The 19,039-nt window shown below is 37.2% G+C and overlaps 3 protein-coding genes across 7 annotated transcripts in view; all 3 read right to left on the bottom strand.

Moving 5' to 3' along the window:
* Positions 1-2,626, bottom strand: part of agap1 (ArfGAP with GTPase domain, ankyrin repeat and PH domain 1) — a 181,765-nt gene extending 179,139 nt beyond the window's left edge. The window contains exons 1-2 of the mRNA XM_067583662.1: positions 2,219-2,626; positions 1,241-2,055 (exon numbers count right to left, since the gene is read on the bottom strand). Coding sequence (XP_067439763.1) covers positions 1,241-1,403 — 163 coding nt within the window. The 5' untranslated portion in view covers positions 1,404-2,055; positions 2,219-2,626. The remainder of the gene's footprint in view (positions 1-1,240; positions 2,056-2,218) is intronic.
* Positions 2,627-4,630: 2,004 nt separating this feature from the next.
* LOC137176833 (fas apoptotic inhibitory molecule 1-like) lies at positions 4,631-12,221 on the bottom strand. Of its 5 annotated transcripts, none has more exons than XM_067582792.1 (6): positions 9,748-12,221; positions 8,653-8,725; positions 8,289-8,430; positions 6,411-6,639; positions 6,007-6,056; positions 4,631-4,945 (listed from the first exon to the last, which is right to left on the bottom strand). In XM_067582792.1, the coding sequence occupies exons 2-6, from the start codon at positions 8,661-8,663 to the stop codon at positions 4,796-4,798; spliced, it is 582 nt and encodes a 193-aa protein (XP_067438893.1). In that variant the 5' UTR covers positions 8,664-8,725; positions 9,748-12,221; the 3' UTR covers positions 4,631-4,795. The 5 variants fall into 5 exon arrangements, with proteins under 5 accessions (XP_067438893.1, XP_067438896.1, XP_067438895.1 ...); XM_067582795.1 differs by having other exon boundaries at positions 8,621-8,725; positions 9,748-12,219; XM_067582794.1 differs by having other exon boundaries at positions 8,610-8,725; positions 9,748-12,218.
* A 1,899-nt stretch (positions 12,222-14,120) lies between these two features.
* Positions 14,121-17,303, bottom strand: LOC137176832 (ras-related protein Ral-B-like). Its single transcript, XM_067582791.1, has 5 exons — positions 17,164-17,303; positions 15,554-15,676; positions 15,259-15,467; positions 14,841-15,015; positions 14,121-14,276 (listed from the first exon to the last, which is right to left on the bottom strand). Exons 2-5 carry the CDS (start codon positions 15,665-15,667, stop codon positions 14,169-14,171), a joined length of 606 nt encoding a protein of 201 aa, XP_067438892.1. The 5' UTR covers positions 15,668-15,676; positions 17,164-17,303; the 3' UTR covers positions 14,121-14,168.
* Positions 17,304-19,039: the final 1,736 nt, after the last annotated feature.

Raw genomic sequence — 19,039 nt, 5'->3', positions numbered from 1 at the left:
AACACTCCGAGGGAAACAGAAAGTGATCCGCTGCCTTTACAACAGCAGCACAAACAATAATAACACATGGAAACACTGTCTGTCTGTCTCCACTTTAGAGAAACGTTCACAAAATCACAGGATATACTGATATAAATGGTTAAATACATCATGATGTCCCTATACGGAAAGCCTTTATCTATATCAATAATATTTATATCTGTAAACAGACACCAGTTTTCCACAATATGGAGACACATCTGAGCAACAACAAAAACTTAATAAAACTCACTGATCAGGAGCCAAAACAGAAGGTAACACACAGTTTAATCCAACATGTTCTCTAAGATAAACTATTACAGGTAAGATAAGCAAAACAAGCAACACCATATCAGATTCCTGCTTTATCAAGACGTCTGGAGCAGGAACACGTAACACACAGTCCTCATATACTATATATATATATACAGTATATATACACACATGTAACCAATCTATAGGACCATCCATCAATTATCAGAAAGAACAAAGAAGTCAAACTCCAGCTGGGAAGAAGCAGCTGTTTCTATGAGGAACAGACCCACAGAAACCTGAAGATTATAATCAACAAGTAAAGTCAACAACCTGAACCATAAACATCCACAAACATCATGAGAGCCGACCGAGTTCACTGCCACAGAATGAATATAAATATATGAAACGATGTTTTTGTGCAAAAAGAGCATCAAACACAAGTACTTTACAAGTGTTTCTGCTCACTGAAAGACTCAAAGTCACAACCCTGAAAAACACAGAACGGCTTCAAACACCGAGTATGTCCTCACACACATTAATCAATCGATCAATCAGTCCTGATTTCTGAACGTTTCACTAATCTTTGCACTAACAGCTTTTCAGTAAACCTTTATAAAAGATTATTAATATGTTTTTATTAGACAAAAACAGCATGTTAGATTTATTTTGCTGCTAATGTCAGATTCAGGAAGACAGAAGCTACTGTAGAAAGTTCACAATCAGCCAAATATTAGTAGTATAAGTGTGATATATTAGCAGATAATCAATATACACCTCCACACCTTTACACAGAGTATAAACAGCATCAATGAGGACAACTGCTGCTCAGTGATCGACGGTGTTTCTGCCTTAAAACCACTTTAACTTCACTGTCAGTATCACTAACACTGTTTTTTTTTAATGTGGATTAACAGTTTCATCACTGAGAACCACTAGATCCCCCAGCAGCATCCCGGTCCTGTCTTACCTTCTATAGCGATGACATGCTCCCGGATCTGGTTCTGCAGCAGCGGCTCCTCCACCCGCTCCAGCAGCTCGTAGATGGAGTAGATGTTCGGGTGGACGGACTCAAACCTCTGGATCTCGGATCGGATCGCGGCCGAGTTGGCGAGGTGCTGCTGGTAGTTCATCGCTGCAAGATCCCCCAGAAATGAAGTCACTTGGCTGGAGGGTTTTTTTGCAGATGTTTTAGGATGTTTGGTGGAGGAAGAGGAAAGTGAAAGATGCGACCACCAGGACGGGAGAGAGGACTCAATTCATGCTTTTCTTCTCTGTATCCTGATCAATAACACATCAGTCCAACGTTATTTATCATCAGGTTTTCAGAGGTTTTAAATCACTAGTTCGGTTGGTTCTTTTTAGGCATAAAAACACAGTTTATCCGCGTCTACATCACTGGAAAACACTCATCCAGCGCTGCTTTTGTAGGTGATTTTTAGGGATGTTTTGTGGAGGAAGAGGAAGGTAAAAAGATGTGACTCAATGCATGCTTTTCTCCTCTGTATCCTGATCAATAACACAGCAGTTCAACGTTAAGTGTTATCAGGTGTTCAATTAGTTTAAATCACTGGTTAGGTTGAGTCTTTTTTTTGCCATAAAAAAACAGTTTATCCGCTTCTACATCACTGGAAATATTCATCCAGCGCTGGTTGCAGCGGAGGCGGCCAGCCTGCTGTTAGTAGCCGGAGAAGGCAGCTGTTCCCTGGAGTGTCCCAGCTCCCAATTCCGGTGCGGTGACAGATGTGCGGCAGCCTGGACACGGCTTCTCCATATCCTTCCAGCCTGTAGGAGATTAAAAACACAGTTTCATGGATTTATATGGCTTTAAAAGAGCTTTTAGAGTAACTTAAATACAGACGAGGAGGATAAAAAATGGCCTTGTTGCTAGGTGGCTAAGCTAACTAGCTGTAGCTTCCAAACCGGGGAGAAAAGGGGGAAAACTCACCGATTTTCAGCCGTTAAAGTCCGCTTTAAACAACCACCGAGAGCGGAATTAGAGCCGAGAAGAAGCGAGTGAAGCGGCTGTTTTAAAGATATAAAGTAAAGCAGCAGCTGGTGACCGTGAAGCGGCTTGATAAACAGTTATTGCGGCAGTTAGGACGCCTGTTCCCGGCCGTTGTTCCGTCTCCGCTCCGGGATCAGCGGAGACAAATTTACGTCCTCAACCGCGGGAAGCCAGCGGAGCTCGCGCGCCTCCCAGATTATTCCAGGTGTCGTAAACGAGACGTGTTTCACAGGTAAGTCCCGAACACAGCGCCGTTCCCCCTGCCAGAGCCGTGAGGTCCATCCCCTGCACACCGGAGCCACTGTATCCCAGCCGGGAACCTCATTACCCTTCAATGTGTTTCCTCGCGGAGCGTCAAGCTGCGCATACCGACAGCGCGAGTTCCGGCTAAGCGTTTCACAATAAAACGTGTGTGTTTACATGTAATTGAGAAAAAATATTTAATTAAAAAACAACTTCTCTGCACGGACATAAATTATTTATTATAATCATTATCATTCATTTTATTAACAATTTACTGTTTTATTATAATCTGTTTATTGTGCATCTTTTATTATCTTAACTACTCATCTTTAATTGTCTTATTCAATTAACTTTTTTTTGGCTTTTTGCTTATGTTGGTGTGAATTAATCTCTAAACCCATATTTACCTTTACATGTGTCAATCACTTATAAAGCACTTTGATGTATGAAAAGTACTGTATCAATAAAGTTTGATTGATTGATTCAATTAACTTCCTCTCCAACATCTACTGTACCAGTGTATGTTTCTTGCACTTTAATGTCTCATTGTTTCCTGTTATATTATCTTAATGTTGTTATTTTTTTTTATGTTTTTCTTGTTACAGCATCTTGAGTCACAACTACTGTATGAATAGTGCTACTATATACAGATCAATAAGCTTAAATACAGATGTAGTGAGTTCAATCCCCCTCAACACAACCTCATCACTGTCAGAAACATTCAACCAGACACCAAAAAGAAAGTGAATTTTTGTAAACAATAAAAACATCCACTGTGGCTACCAATTATATATATTTATTTATTTTAATGCAAAATACAACACGTGCAATAACATGTTTACATATCATTCATTACAGGCTGTATATATTATATATACATATATACTGTATATAAAGTCACTTTTTTACCTTTACAATATTTATTTCAGCACTATTTGCATCATGTTTACAGACATCGTATGTTGTCGTCCACTTGTTGTTTCCACATGTATGAAGGTTTTCTATTGTTTCACTCATTTGTTTGTACATAATAGTGATATGTTTATATTCAATTATCCTTCTTCAGCCATGAGAAACCAGAGTCTGAGTCCTCGTATGTGTAAACACACTGATTCTGATTCTGATATTTTGTTATTGTTGATTTACAGCTAAACTGTGAGCATCAATGTTCATTTCTGACAGTGGAAACACAAGTTTGATATTACAGGTGTCTACATATTTAAAAAATGCCAAATCTGCTGATGAAGACTGTAAGATGTGGTTGAAAGTTCTGGAAAAAAAAAGTAGAGAGCATGAAAACCTTACATTAAGATTAATCTATTAGGGGTTAAACTGCTCAATTATATATTTTTGTACATTTTATTTCCCTTCATGAAGCTGATTCAAAGCATCTCCACACTGCCAGGAATAAAATACATGTATTTATTTATGGCAGACATAAATTAGTTAATTTACAAATAAATAGTTAATCTAAAAACATCAGAATCAACCTGTAAAATACGAAGCTTTAGTTTCAGCAGTAGATCGTATACTCACCCTGCCGGACCACCAGCTCCACATATATATATACTGTAGTTTTATGTTTGTCTTCTTCGCTTGTTTTCTTTGTATATCTGCAGATTTCTTCTTGACATTGTGACTGAATAAGAGTCACATCAACTGTTTTAAACAAAATCTTCTTTGTTTTTGTTGAAGCTTCTTGTTTCATATGAAACGGCTTCAATCACCAGAATGTGTTTTTTTAAAAAAGGAAGTTGATCTAAAAAAGTGAAACCCTTAAAGTCCACAAAACAGTTCATAAGCTTTCAGTTCATATTTAATATGAGTATTTAGATTTGTAGAGTTGTGCTGATTTATAAAAACTATCTTATTCTGAAGGTCAAATTACCTTTATTTTGGTGTTTTTATAGTTAAATGCTGCGAACTTGACGCAGCCACATTCACGGAGACACTTACTGCGTCGCGTCTGCGCAAAAATGACAAGTTTCCTTCTATTGATCTCTGATTTTCTGCCAAGATTTACTACATGTTTTGGCTCCTTTAAAGTAAAGATTTAATGAACATTTGAATAAAAATCATCCAGTCAAACATAAGAAGATACAACAGTGATAATGCTGCAAACTTCAGTGTTTATTTCTTGTATTTACATGAACATATTTGTCATAAAGATCAAACTCGTTGCTTCTGATTGGCTGGTATTTTGTACATGTGATGTAAATACCTCATTCATAGTCTCTTTGAAAGTTCAGCATTGCTCAACAGTCTGATCCAGTGTTATTGTGTTGAAGCTGGTATTTTCTCTCCGTCCAGCAGTAAATAGTGCACAATGCCGCTCTTCTTCTTCCCACTGTTTGTCGCCTTGATGCAGCACTCGTGTTCGCCCACCATGAAGTGCGTCTCTGTGCCGTCGTCTACAAACTCTCCCTGCAGAAAACCAAAAAAAAAACAACAACAAAGATTTTGAAGGATTTTCCAGTTTGTATCTGTAGACGACGTCATACTTTAACTTTACATCAGGTCACAAACACAAACATCCAAAACTCTCAGCTGTCACTTCTTCTTCTCTTTTTTTGGAGGGAAACTGTCCGTCTGGTCCTCATTAATTAAGTAATAAATTACATAAATACATATTTTATATATATATACATGAACTATATGTGATAGAACCTTGTTCCTTGTGTGTTTACGTAGTTTTATATTCAGTTTTATGTTTTTATTTGATTATAATTTATAATAATATAATAAAGTTTATTTATAAAACACTTATCAAAAGCAGAGATTATTGATATGTTTTAATAGTTATTTTATTACATCACTTTAGTGTTTTTATTTAACTATTTGTATTTGTTGTTGCTGTGATACTGTTTGAATTGTTCTGGTTATGAAATGTGCTAAAAAAAATAAACAAACTTTTGATTTATTATCCCAAAATTTGACTAAAAAAAAGACACATTTTAAGTTTTATTCATCATCAACAGGGATGAGATTTTTATACTATCTGAAAACAATCAAACTTGTGTCTCCAGTTATTAAACCTGACGTCTCTAAACAACGTTGTTTCTGTTTTGGAAACCAAAGACAAAAGTCAACGTCCCGTTTCTTACATTTACACCGTTTTTAACAACGTTAATAACATTGAGGACACTAATAACAAAAGCAGCCGAGCTGAGTGTTATTAAATCACTTTATCATGAACTGAATCTTTATTTTCATGATGTTTGTCATCAGTTCTGCTGCTGTTAGTCTGTCGTTCACACACGTTCTTCTTGTCAAAGCAGTTAAAAAACACAAACATTAATATTATAAACGTTATATTAAGTCTAAATGTCGGCTCCTTTCTTCTCTTTGTCGTCAGTTAGATTTTGATATTTCATTTCGAGCAGATCATCATTTTAAGTTGGTTTGAATCTTTACTTCCACAAATAAAACTGTTGTTTTTTTTAAACATCCAAACTAATTATATTTATTTATTTGAATATTCTTACCATAGTCTCCATTTTCTGCCCGTTGCACCAAACATCCATGGTGTCCTTCTCTGTTGGAAAACAGCAGTGATGAAGGTTCATTTTTCTACATCATAAAGAAGATATTTCTCATATTATCATTCACTGGTTACCTGTTGATTTATAACTTTTCTCTCTTGCAACCAGAATGAAGTTTAATCATCATGTAATTAAGTAAATAACGAGGATGTGCTGGTGTGAACTCATCTATCAGGCTGCTGCAGGTTGTTTCTTAAAATACCAGCTGATCCTGAGCAGATTATTCTCTAGTCACTGGGTCAACGTCTTCACCTACATTCAAACACCGGAGCTGTTGCGTAACCTCATGTTGTCGACATTAAAAAAAAACCTGAACAGTTTGCGGGGAACGAACGCCGGCGGCTCACCGAGCACGACTCTGCGGTCCTCTCCGTCCACTTTGAGCAGCCAGGTCTTGGTGGTCTTGGCTCTGTTGTCGATGAACTTCTGCAGACTCTTGCCGTCGACCTCCAGCGTGTACTCGTAGGCGAAGCCGCTGATGGCCTCGATGTTTATGGTGGCTTTAGTGTTCGCCGCTCCCACGGTGAAGTTTTCCTTCCCGACCAGCTTGAACAGCCAGTCTTTTCTAACGACTTCCTGTTGAGGAAACACGTTGGGAGTCAGTGAAAGAGGTTTTCCTCGCTGTAATCACACTGGCTGTTAAAAGATCCTCGTTTTGTGCTAAAAAAAAGCATTTAAAAGTCTCATATTCAGCTTCAGCAGTCTGAGTTAGTCATATCAAGTGGATATCTGACACATTTACAGTCTTTTTAGCATCAAATTCCCTCTTTGTGTTTCCTCGGACAGTGTTTCCCTGTTGAGCTGCAGGTGGAAGTATAGTAACAAAAAGAGGGACTTTGGCACTAAAAAGACTGTAATGTTGAAAGATATCTACTTGATTTGACTCATTTGGACGCTGAAGCTTCATATTAGCTTCAGATAAACTTTGAAATACATTTTAATGGTCAGTAAGACAGATTTCATAAATATTATGACCTCGTCCTTTAAGGACACGCCAGCTTTTTTATCATGGACAGATTTATTGTGGGCGCAGAAATATGAAAAGAAAGCTTGAAATGCTTTTCAACATCAGGAAAACACCAACATGTTGCAGCTGCAGTCTGTCTGCTGTAAAACTAGAAACATCTTTAAATGTGATTATTATGATTAAGACCAGAAAACTACAACAGAAACTGGAACAAGATACGACTCAGATCATCAGGAGACATCTTTAAACCTCTTAAAACTTCTTCTATAGAAACATTTAATATGTTTTTATGATCTCTGTGTCTGTTTTTAGTTGCTGTTTCTATTTTCTGTAACAGACTTTGTAACTTTGTTAAGAAAAGTGCTATATAAATAAAGTTTATTATTATTATTACTGTATTTAAATGACAAATGGTGAAACAATATGACTGAACAGTAAAACAAATCAATAAAAATGGAGATTTGTTATTGATTTTTTAGACTTTTTAGAATTTTCTTTACAAGTTTTTTCCAGTTTAGACTAAATTATCTGCAGCAGGATTTTATCTAAACTTTTATTTACATATATAAAGTATCTATACTGACAACAAGACAAACTACACAGTTTAAATGTCAACAACTAAAATCATTTCCACTGTAGACGCTTCTGTTAAAGACAATAAAACATCATCAGACTGTTTATCTGATATTATTTCCTTAATAGAATAATAAGTCTCAATCTAACAACAAAAATACACTTTAGAAGACGTCAAATTATAAATTTAAGTTCTAATATTTAATAAAAAAGGTTTAATTACTTTGATTTTCTAGACAGAAGTTGGAGGTTTTCCCATTCAATTCAATACAGGCTTTCTCTCCGAGCATCTAGTGGTGGTTTGAGGAACTGCAGCTTCATGTAATCAAGGATTCAGACGTTTTTATGTTTATTTTTAACATTCAGGAAGTTAGTTTTTCCTTTTAAACACTCTGCTGTAGTTTGAGTTCCCAACCTGAGGGTCGAGGCACCACAAAGGGTCTGAAGAGGAATCTGAGGGGTCACGAAATACATAGAAAATACATTTTTTTGGAAATATTTAACACTTTCACATCTTCAGGCTGCTAATAATCCTTTAAACTAAACTAAAAATCCCTCTTTGGTTAAATCCTCTCCAGTTATGACATGAGGCACCAAGTAAACTTCATTTTTAGGGTTAACGAGCTGAAACAAGCATAAAAAAAGCTCTTAAACTCCCATAAACAGACACAAACCAGAGTCTCACCTGCCCGTTGACATAAACTATACGTTTCCCGGTGGTGGTGCCATGAGCGAACTCAATCCTGTAAACGCCGTCGCTCAGCGCCACCTCCCACACAGCCACCAGGTCTCCACTCAGCATCTCTTCTGACGCTTCCTGACATGAACTGGAAGAACAAAACAAAACAAAAACCTACTAGATCTCACAGCAGCAGCAGTAACGCCAGCTGAAACATGTTTAACGTTTTGAGGAGAGGGAATGTGAAGGAGTGTTTCTGAGCTCAGAGAGATGTCGTCTCAGCAGAGCAGGTGTATTACGGTAAGAAGCTTAAAGACCTGAGCTCACTCTATACTGACACACACAATTAGGATAAGCTGCGGTCTGTAACCTCGTCTTCATGTAACGCTCAGCTGGAGGTCTGTCCTTCAACCACAAACCTTCTGAGATGACCTCCGACCTTCCTACAGGCAGGAAAACACACCAGACATGTGATCACCATCGATTAAATAAAGGTAGAGTTAAAAGATGTCACAGATTCTGCAGATAATAATAAAACTAAACGATGTTGAAGGGACGAAAGAAGCAGAAAAGAAGAGTTTTTATTCCCATTATTGATCAAAACAACATCTCAGGTTTATAATCAACTAAATAATAAAGTTTCACAAGTAAAAAATTACATGTTGGCATCCCATCTTAATGGTATAATATGTAATTATTCCACATTAAAATGTCTAAAAACAACTAGACCGATGTTATATATGTTGTTGAGTTGTGTACTTACATTATCCCAAATGTTTCCAACAGCTTTCAAACCCAGAGAAATCTGTAATTTAATCAAAGTAACGGACCGTTTCATTTGGTCGCCTGTCGATGGCGTCATACCTCCTCTACCAAAGAGTAAACACGCGCAAGATGCATACGGCGGCGCTGTGTTTGTCCGCTACAATGGCGTCTACCAAAGAGTAACTTACACACATACAAGATAATACATCGGCGTTGTGGTTGTTCCACACAAACTGTTATAAAGTGACTTTTATTCAGTTTTAAGCCACATTTTCATGATAAATTTAGGGGGTTTTTAACTGTATCTTTTAGCCGGAAGAAGGATTTTAGTCATTGGACGTCTGGTTCTTAAGTTATCAGAGAAATAAACTGGGCAAACGTTAGCAGCAGCTCGGCTAACAGCCCTTCCAGGAAGTCCGGTGGTCGCCAAACATCGTCGGAGAAATATTGATTTATTTATTTTTTTTAGGTAAAACAGCTTTAATTAGTATTTTAACGATTTTAATCTGCGTGTACGTTTGTTTTTGGAGAGGAGGAAACCTCTGCCGAACGTCTGGATATAAAGTTATAAGAGAAATAAACCGAGCTAACGTTAGCAGCAGCTCGGCTAACAGCCCGTACCGGATGTCCGGTGGTCGTCGAACATCGTCGGAGAACACTGATTTTTTTTAGGTGAAACAGTTTTATTCAGTGTTTTTACCTGTAATCTCCGGGTCCGTTTGTTCTGGAGAGGAGGAGACCTCTGCGAATGATGAACACTGGAGTAATCCTATCCCGGTGAAGCTGGTTGTTTAATGGCGAAGACAACAACTCCCATGATCCCTTGCTACTTCACACCGTCATCACACTCCGTCTGTTGTTATTGTTTTGATTGAGACGCCCAGCGGCTGAAATTACATATTGTGCGTTTAAAGTGATATATAGATTATTTATATATATTTACACATAAATAGCAGTTAAACGATCAGTCAGGGACAACATGTTGTAGCGAGAAAGATCATTTTTTAAAATTGTTTTCTAGAAGAGTTTCAGCTTTTTGTGCTTTTTATTTTGGAAATAGTTATATTGATGCGTAAAATGACATTTTTATTTTCTTTTGATTCATGAAGAGAATATTTACCTAAAAAAAGAAGTTTTATACAGTAATCAATCATTCTGTTGTTGGTTTTAACTACATATTGACAAAAACACACAGTCAATAACACGTAATATTGATTCTATTTCAGATCTTTTCAGATAAAAATGATGTAATATTTTCAAATTAACATGTTTTATTTTGTTTTTGTTTATTGGTTCAGTTTAATTAGATTCACCAGAGAGAATCCACAAACTTTCTACCTGTATAAACACATTATTTACTGTTGTATTTATCTGTTTATAGACGTTTATTCATCTTTGTTGTTCATCTTTGTTGTATGGAAACACATTGAGAGTCTCCAGATTCCTCCTATAAACATATTTGGCCAATAAATAAGATTCTTCATTTTATTGGTTATAAAGAATCTGAGAGGATTTTTCCAAACATGTTTTATTTTATTAATGATGGATCTTTTTAAAGTTTCAGAGTAAACTGAGAGCATTAAAGTGTCTCTGAGGACAGTTTAAAGATCTGCATCAATGAGAAGTTATAATTAAAATGATTAAAAAAAAAAACTACACCAACACTAAGGAAGATTTAATGATATCAATGAGTCACTGGAAATCATTTTAAGACACTTTCATGTCCTTTTATCTGAGATTAAAGTCATATTTCTTTTAGTATTTGAACTTGTTTTCTTTTGAAGATATTTTAAACCTTCAAACTTCCAACAATAAAGTCGACTTTTAATGAAGTTTATAGTCTTATTGATGCTGAAATATCTTCAGATTTAACCACAAACATTAAGTTTTATTTGTCTCTGACGTCTCAAACAAAGCTGCTGTTGTTTTATTGTTTTCTGAAGATCCACCGACGCTTTCATGCGTCTCGTATCTGATCAATATATTGATCATAAACAGGCAGCTCAGAGGTCAGAGGTCACATATAGGCACGTTTAAATGTATGCTGTATTATTTTATATCTTTTATGGTTCAACTGACAAACTTTACTTGAACTTTCACTTCAGGAAAAGCAGGAAGTGAAGGAGGAAAAACTCCCAGAGATCAGCTGGTTGGAAACTTCCTCCCGCCGTCTGGAGGTCAAAGGTTAAACCGCTAAAAGAGTCATAAAAACCTCATTTTTCTTTTAATACGTGTTAAAATCTGGTAGTGCAGTTTCCAAAAGAAATCAACTTGTTTCAGTAATTAATGTCTGTATCTTGAAATGAAAGAAAAATGCAGATTATTGAACTTTAAACGAGGTCATTTATACTGGAGACAAACAGGAACATTATTTTTGAGCTTGTTTCAAAATAAAATACAGCTTTAAGACTCAAAAACAGACAAAAATTATTTGTTAGAGAGATTTTTGCAGCGTTCAGTGAAACATCAAACCTCAACTGGATGTTTAAATTCATTTAAATTATAAATACATTTCAAAATAAAATCATCTCAAACTGAAAGATGAATTTTGTTTTGTTGTTTTTCTGCATTAAAATCATTAAACAGTTTGTTTTGTTGTTTGTTTCAAAGCTGCTTCGCTGCATGATGGACATTAAAACTTACAGTATGTCAGAGCGTCATCTAGTGGACAAACAATATATTACAATCAATCTGCAGCGTTTCCTTCTTTTATAACTTCAGTTCAAGATGTAGAAATGTAGAATCATTATTAGACTCTGAGTCTTATTAAATAAATCTGATGTGATTTATTCTGCCTTCTTTCACCTTTTCAATAAATCATTTCTGTCATTTTGTTTTCTGGATTAAACTGACATTAAAACATTAAATATATTTTCTAAGATTAAGTTTCATTTTCTTTGTTTTTGTGCAGCAACTTGACCTTGTTTTTTCAAAATAAGACAACAATTTTAGGAAATTCCTGAAATATTCTGACTGAAGCAGCAGATTCTTTTCACTTATTTTGAAAATAAATTATTTTAGGATTTGGATGTTTGCTTCAGGTGTTTGACCTTTGACCTCTGGACTGCAGGATGTTTTAAACCTGCAGGTTCTAGTTGTGTCAAATATATGAGAATAATCCTCTAATCACATGTTGTTCTTGCATATTAATTAAAAATACAAAAAATACACTTTTTAGGATTATTATTATTGACTTGATTAGAAGTTTTTTGCAATGAACTTTTACCTTAAATACCAAATAATATCCTGTTATCTGTGTTTATGTCATATAAACATTATTTGATACTAATAACAAACACTTAAATTAAAGGTTCATTTCCTCAGAATTTTCTTTTAAGTTTCCATGAAAGATATTTATACTAAAACAAACTAATTTAAGGAAAAACAGTAATTTATTAAACTGAAAAGCTTCTTTTAAACTCAAATAAAGTCATTAATTATCAATTTAATATTCAGCTTTTCAAAATAAAACATTAAATGTTTTCACAGTCATATTCAGATCCGTCAGTCGGCACAAAGGAAGCAGCAGTGATCAATCTGTCGTTTATTATTTAAAAGATGTGAGTTCGTCCGTTAAACACACAGACGTCATAAATACAGAGACAACGAGGAGAGTAATGAGTGAATTAAATAGGTTTCCCTTTGTGTTCGTCAGGGAGGTGAAGAATAAAGCTTTCATACTTACACAGGAGTGTTTGGAAGTGTGATCATCATATATGAAGGAATGTGTGAAAATACTTCGGATAGATTGATATAAAACAACAACATAGACGGGGATTCTTTCTCCCCCAAAAACTGATTATTTAAAGCGTTTCCTGGTTTCCAAACAGCTTCACAGAGTCAACTGAGAGCTCAAAGTGTCTCAGACGACAGTTTAAGGCACAAAATAACACTGAGACTGACCAGATAGAGACGACTAACATGTTGTTATAGTCTAATAAAGCTGCTGAATTATAAGGTCAACAAACAGGCGTCTGGTAAAACTAGGGATTGTCAATAATAAGCGAGTGTTTCTTTAGAATTAAAGCTTTTAAACCCTTTTTGCCCTTTTTTTTAAATATTTCCAACCAGATAATTGAGGATCTAACAGACTTTCCACTGCAGGAACTTTCCCAGTGGATCAACCAGAGGAACCAGTGACTTCATTTACTTCTTCTGAGACGCTTCCAGGTGCTAAATAACCTTTTCCAAAGTTTGAGGAACTGTTGACATCATTCATAAAACGAGGAAGAAGAACTCTCTGGTTGTTTGTTAAAGTCAAAAACAAACTTAAAAAGCTTTGCTGTCGGCGTCTCGACTCGTTTAAAAACCACAGAAGAAGAGAAAAGAGAGGAGGAAGAGTCATGCAACAGTAAATACAAACAACAACAGAATCACCTTGTTGTTGTTGTTGTTGTTGTTGTTGTTGTTGTTGTTGTTGTTGTTGTTGTTGTTGTTCCGTCGTGTAAAAACATTTTAAACGTCTAATTTGATTCTTCAGATTTTGGTGAAAAAACGCAGCTTCACAAAAGAGACGTTTTAGTCGTTTTAGTCGTGGTGAGTTTTGTTCCTTTTGTACATTCCTGCTTTCACTTTCCACCACAGATGAAGAACTCTAAACATCAACAACTGCTCTAAAAAAACAACAATAACATCCTGCTGTTCTTTGCATTTAGTGTCGCATTGATCTCATGACCTTTCTTCTTCTTCTTCTTCTCTTTCTTTTCAGACGAACATCACAAGAAACGTTTTGTCTCTTGTTTCCTGTGAGAACGAAGCTTTGTTTTAATGCCTCAACAGTTCCTGGAACATCTGAAAGAAGCAGAGAACAGGGACTTTTTCTGGGATATAGAAAGTTAATTCTGGTTCCTCTGGTTGAATCTGGCTGCTGTGTGAATTGTTTGTGCTGAATATGGCAACATGATTTTAGAATTTGGATTTTGTACATTTGGAGGAAAAAAAAAAAAAAAAACACATTTCAGAATAAAATAACTGAATAAATGCCCAAAGACACTTGAGGCTGAGGATGGAGAGTCTGAACTCTCAGCTGTTGAAGTGAATGTTGGTGTTTGTAGAGTTTGTAGACTTTGGTGGTTGTTTTTTTTTTTTGTTTTTTTTTTGGTTTTGGCACTTGTTTTGTTGTTAAAGTATGCAGCAGGGTTTTTTCTTCTTCTTGCCGCTCGGTCCGTTTTTGTCTTTGCTCTCGGACATTTTCTTCTTGCGGACCTCCCGCATGAGGTCGAAGAAAACCTGAGAGACACAAGAGAGAGAGAGAGAGAGAGAGAGAGAGAGAGAGAGAGAGAGAGAGAGACGTGAACCAGAGAGCTCCATCAGTCTCCAGGAGAACGACACCCGTTTACTGACGAGTACTGAGGTTTAAACAGCTGTTGACTCTTCATGAGCTCACAGAGGAAAACAGGAGAAACTGGACTTCCTGTTGAGCTTGGACTCAAAAATACAAACACAGCTGCGACTGATGGTTTTGGCAGATTCATTTCTTGATTAATCGATCAATCATTTTGAGATCAACAATCAAAAATCCAAAGATTTCAGTTTACTGTCATAAACGACACATAAAAGCTTCAAATCTTCACATCTGAGAAGCTGCAACAAGTAAATATTTGGCTTCTTTCTTGCTGATTAATTATCTGTCGATCAACTAATTGTTGCAGCTCTACTTCCAGGATGATTATGTCTCCATCAGTAGGTTGCTAGGCAACTCACTGACTACCTGTAGCTGCTCTCTATGTTAGTTTTTGACAGCTGAAAACTTGCAACCCTGAATGAATCCAGCGCGTCGTCGTGTTTGCGTACCTTGTCCACGTTGGCTCTCGTCTTGGCCGACGTCTCGACGTACTGAACCCCCCACTCGCTCACCCTCGCCGCCGCCTCCTCGGCAGAAACCTGCCGCCGCTCCTCCAGGTCTGACTTGTTCCCCACCAGCAGCAGAGGGATCGCCTCCTCCTCCTTCACCCGCAGGATCTGCTCCCTGACGAGACGGCAGGAAAAAAACATAAGTTGGGATTGTTTACTATTCTGAGAGAATAAAACGAGCGGGAAATCTCTCTCTCGCCTCCTCGCTGAAGAGCTGAGGTGACTTTAACTGTGCAAAAACCACTCAAACACGAGTGAAAATGATTTTTAAAAAGACAGATCTGAACTTTTTGAGAGTGAAACAGGAGAAATAAACAAACTCTTACAGTCTGCTGAGAGATGAAAACCAGAAACAGACCTGAGCTCCGCGGTGGCCGTGAAGGACTCGTGCTCTGTGATGGAGAAGACCAGCAGGAAGCCTTCGCCGCTGCGGAAGTAGTTGTCTCTGATGGCGGCGTAGTCCTCCTGACCCGCCGTGTCCAGGATGTCAATCTGCACGTCCTCACCGTCCAGCACCACCTTCTTCCTGTAGCTGTCGGCCTTGGTGGGCTCGTAATCCTCCACGAACTGAGAGCAGAGAAAAGGTTTGTGTGTGTGACGGGACACGGGGGAAACAGCTAGCGCTCATGGGAAATGTAGCGTCGGAGTCTCACCTCGTCGTACATGAACTGCAGGGTGAGGGCGGACTTCCCCACGCCACCGCTGCCCACCATGATCACCTTGTGGAGAGCCAGAGAGGTCTGGCCTTTGTTCTTGCTGGAGGCCATGACTCTGGTCTGCATCAGTCCAGAAAACATCACAAATTCATCTGTTATTCACTTCCAGAACAATAAAACAGGTTTCAGTTACTCTATAACTGTATAGATAATAACTGTAATAATACTTTAATTAGAGCTCAAACTATTTGTTTATAGAGCTCGACTTGTTCATTTGACAGGCGCTGTGTTGTATTCTTGTTTGTCTTTTACTGTCATTTCTCTATTTTATTGTTTTTATCAGCCTGTTACATTTCTCCACAGACCACAGTGACGTCCTCAGATGTCTAGATTAAACATTAATGAAATTAATCATTAGATGAAGCCCTACATTAAATTGTTTTACTCTTCATATTCGTCCTGTCTCATCAGCTCGTCGGCCACCTGTCCAGCACTTTAAATTACCTGTATGCAGGGTGCAAAATGAACTTTTGATGGTTAGCGGATGTTCAAATGTTATCAGCCACTCAACAGATTACCGTTGTTTTTTTGGCTGGTGACTGAAGCTAATCTACCGGCCACTTTTGGCAGGTGGCTGGTGCTAATTCTGTGCCCTGCCTATATGGGAGGTAGCTTATTTGCGTTTAATAATCAATAAGACTCTTATCTTATCTGAAATGATTACATACATGTGTTGTTTTCAGTTTCCACCGAACTTGGAGAACAGGTTAAAAGTAAGTTTTAATGGCACAGTTGATGGAATATTTCTCATCGGGATGGTTAGAAGAGTCTTTAAAGATACTCAAACTACTTTTAAACCTGTTTCATTATGTTCTATTTCTTTTTAAAACATATGCCGTGACTCCAGTGTGATGATGTACAGCATGAGAGAGGCACAAACTGGTGTCAGGAGCCCAGACTTCCATGCTAACCAGCATGTTTGACTGGCCAAATGAAGGGCCTTCTGATAAAGTGCCACTGTAAATACACCGCTGGGAAGTCGGTGGAAAAAGCCACTTGTCAGTGACCTTTAGAGCTCGCCTTCAATGCGGGCTGAGCCTCCAAGGACGCCAGCATGAGGGTGAAACTGTGGTAAAAGTGACAATATGTGTAGTTTAAGCTGTCAGGCCGAGTCCAGAACGAGGTGAATATTAATAGAGAGAGCTTTAAAAACATAATAAATAAATGAACAATATGTCTGGCTTCACTTAAAGAGGAACTATAACTCATAGTGTCAACACACAGCTTCAGCTTCCTCTCTACAGGAACCAGCTGACAGCTCCAAACCACTTTCTACAAAACACTAAACAGACACTTCTGCTCTTCCCGGTTCCCGCCTTCACCCCGAGAGGCGTCTCTGATTGGCTGAAGCCAGCGTTCGAACTCCCCTCCGGCGGTTGCGATTGGCTGCGGGGAGCGTCAGTCGGCACGCGAGATAACTAGCTAGTGAGAGATAACCGTCGTTCCCTCAGGGGGAATCCAACGAAAACGACTTTAAAACGCGTCGCAGCCGCGCAAAGAAAGCTTCAAAGTAGCTTAAACAACAAAGAAACGGTCTGAAGACTCACCTGCTAACGTGTTTTTCTGTCGTTCACTCAGGAATTCGCCATACAGCGACACACACTCAACTTTGACAAGTTAACCAGGAGACTCTTTCTGCCCCACCTTGGACCCGCACTCAGTCGAAGATTGTATGTGTCTGACAGAGGCGTCACTCCGCGCGCTGAAAAACAACATCGCTGGGGCGGAAACTGCGCAAGCGTAGTCGTAACCATGACGACGGGTTGACCGTTGGTCTTAAATACTGCCACAAAATACACTTTAAACCTTCTGATACTAAAAAAGCGTTTTAAATTGTACAATTTAAATAAAATATAAACTTCAGATATAGATATGTTCGATAAAATGGCGGTCATCGTCACAGACTGGAGGAAACTGACGGAACCGAGAAACTGACACCGAGTGATACCTCTCACCGTTTCACTCCTCTCAGGACGCGGCTGATAACGCTAACAGGAAGTGATGTCACGGAATTCCTTCTATTTATTTATGTTTATTTATTTATTTATTTTAGGAAAACTTTATATACATAAGTATAATTTCCAAATTATTCCTCCTTTAAACGTGCATTGTTTTTTAGACCAATTGAGTTTATTTTTTGTTTGTTTGTTTTTGTTGTTTTTTCTCTGTCAGAATCTGCAGTTCTTACACATATATCAGATTTTTTTTTCTCTTTCTATTTCTTTTTCTATATTTTACTTTTAGTATTATTCTTATTGTGTTTGTATGTTTAATTGATATTATATATTTTTATACATTATATTTAAATGAAGTTTAAAAGTTACCTTAAATTTACTGTATGTTCAATATATAGTTTATAAATGTGTTGACGTTCATAAAGTTCTGAATAAAAACAATTTATTTATTCAATAATTCATTTATTTATTCTTTATTATATTGATAACTGTCATAAAAACTTTTGATAAATTTTGTAAAAGGAAATTAGCTTCAGCTACACACCCTGTTATACAGAAGACTTATTATAACAAGTCACGTCAATTTTATTTATATAACATGAATTTTACTGAATCTGTGCAACATACGACATACAAAATGTGAAAAACTTAAACGGGGAAATAATGTATATAATCTAATGATGTCATATATAATAATATATCAGTCAGAGGGACCAAACCACTACTTTTACTGCAATACTTTAACTACATCAAGCTCATAATACTTATGTACTTTTACTGCAATACTTTAACTACATCAAGCTCATAATACTTATGTACTTTTACTGTAGTAGGATGTTTCATGCAGGACTTTTACTTGTAATAGGGTATTTTTACATTGCTGTATTGGTACTTTTACTGCAGTAAAGTATCTGAATACTTCTTCCTCTGCTGGTCAGGAACATTTCATCATAATCGTCGTCTGATAATCTAAACATCCAGAAAACAAAATGTTTTCTGTGATTAAATATTGTCAAAAATAAAAGATTGTTTAAAGAGAAGATATTTAAGATGCAGTTCCAGTATTTGGAACAAAGATGGCGCAATTTCATCACTTTATCCGCTGCTGATCAACCAGCTGAGCTCATTGACTGATCTCCTTCAGCTCAGAACCACAGATGCACCGCAGCGACGTAAACTTCCCTGATTGTCCCTTTAAATCTCCTCCGAGTAGATTAAAAGTTAAAGAAAACACGTTTCGTCCTGCGGTCTCATTTTATGCACATTTCCCCCCCAAATTCAGCCTGACACATTTAGTATCTCTGGAATCTTTAAGAATGTAGATTTCAACAGAGCAGCATGTGTTATTAATTCATCATGTCAGGATGAGTCGAATCAAACTCATGTGACTTCAATAAAAGAAACGGGTCATGTGAGGAGAAACGCAGACCTGACCTGTTTTTACACTTCCTGTTGTTTTGCTGTATGA

Source organism: Thunnus thynnus, chromosome 24, assembly GCF_963924715.1.
Source record: "Thunnus thynnus chromosome 24, fThuThy2.1, whole genome shotgun sequence".
Taxonomy (NCBI): domain Eukaryota; kingdom Metazoa; phylum Chordata; class Actinopteri; order Scombriformes; family Scombridae; genus Thunnus; species Thunnus thynnus.
Note: the sequence above shows the minus strand (reverse complement) of the source record. Positions and strands in the feature narration are given on the sequence as shown.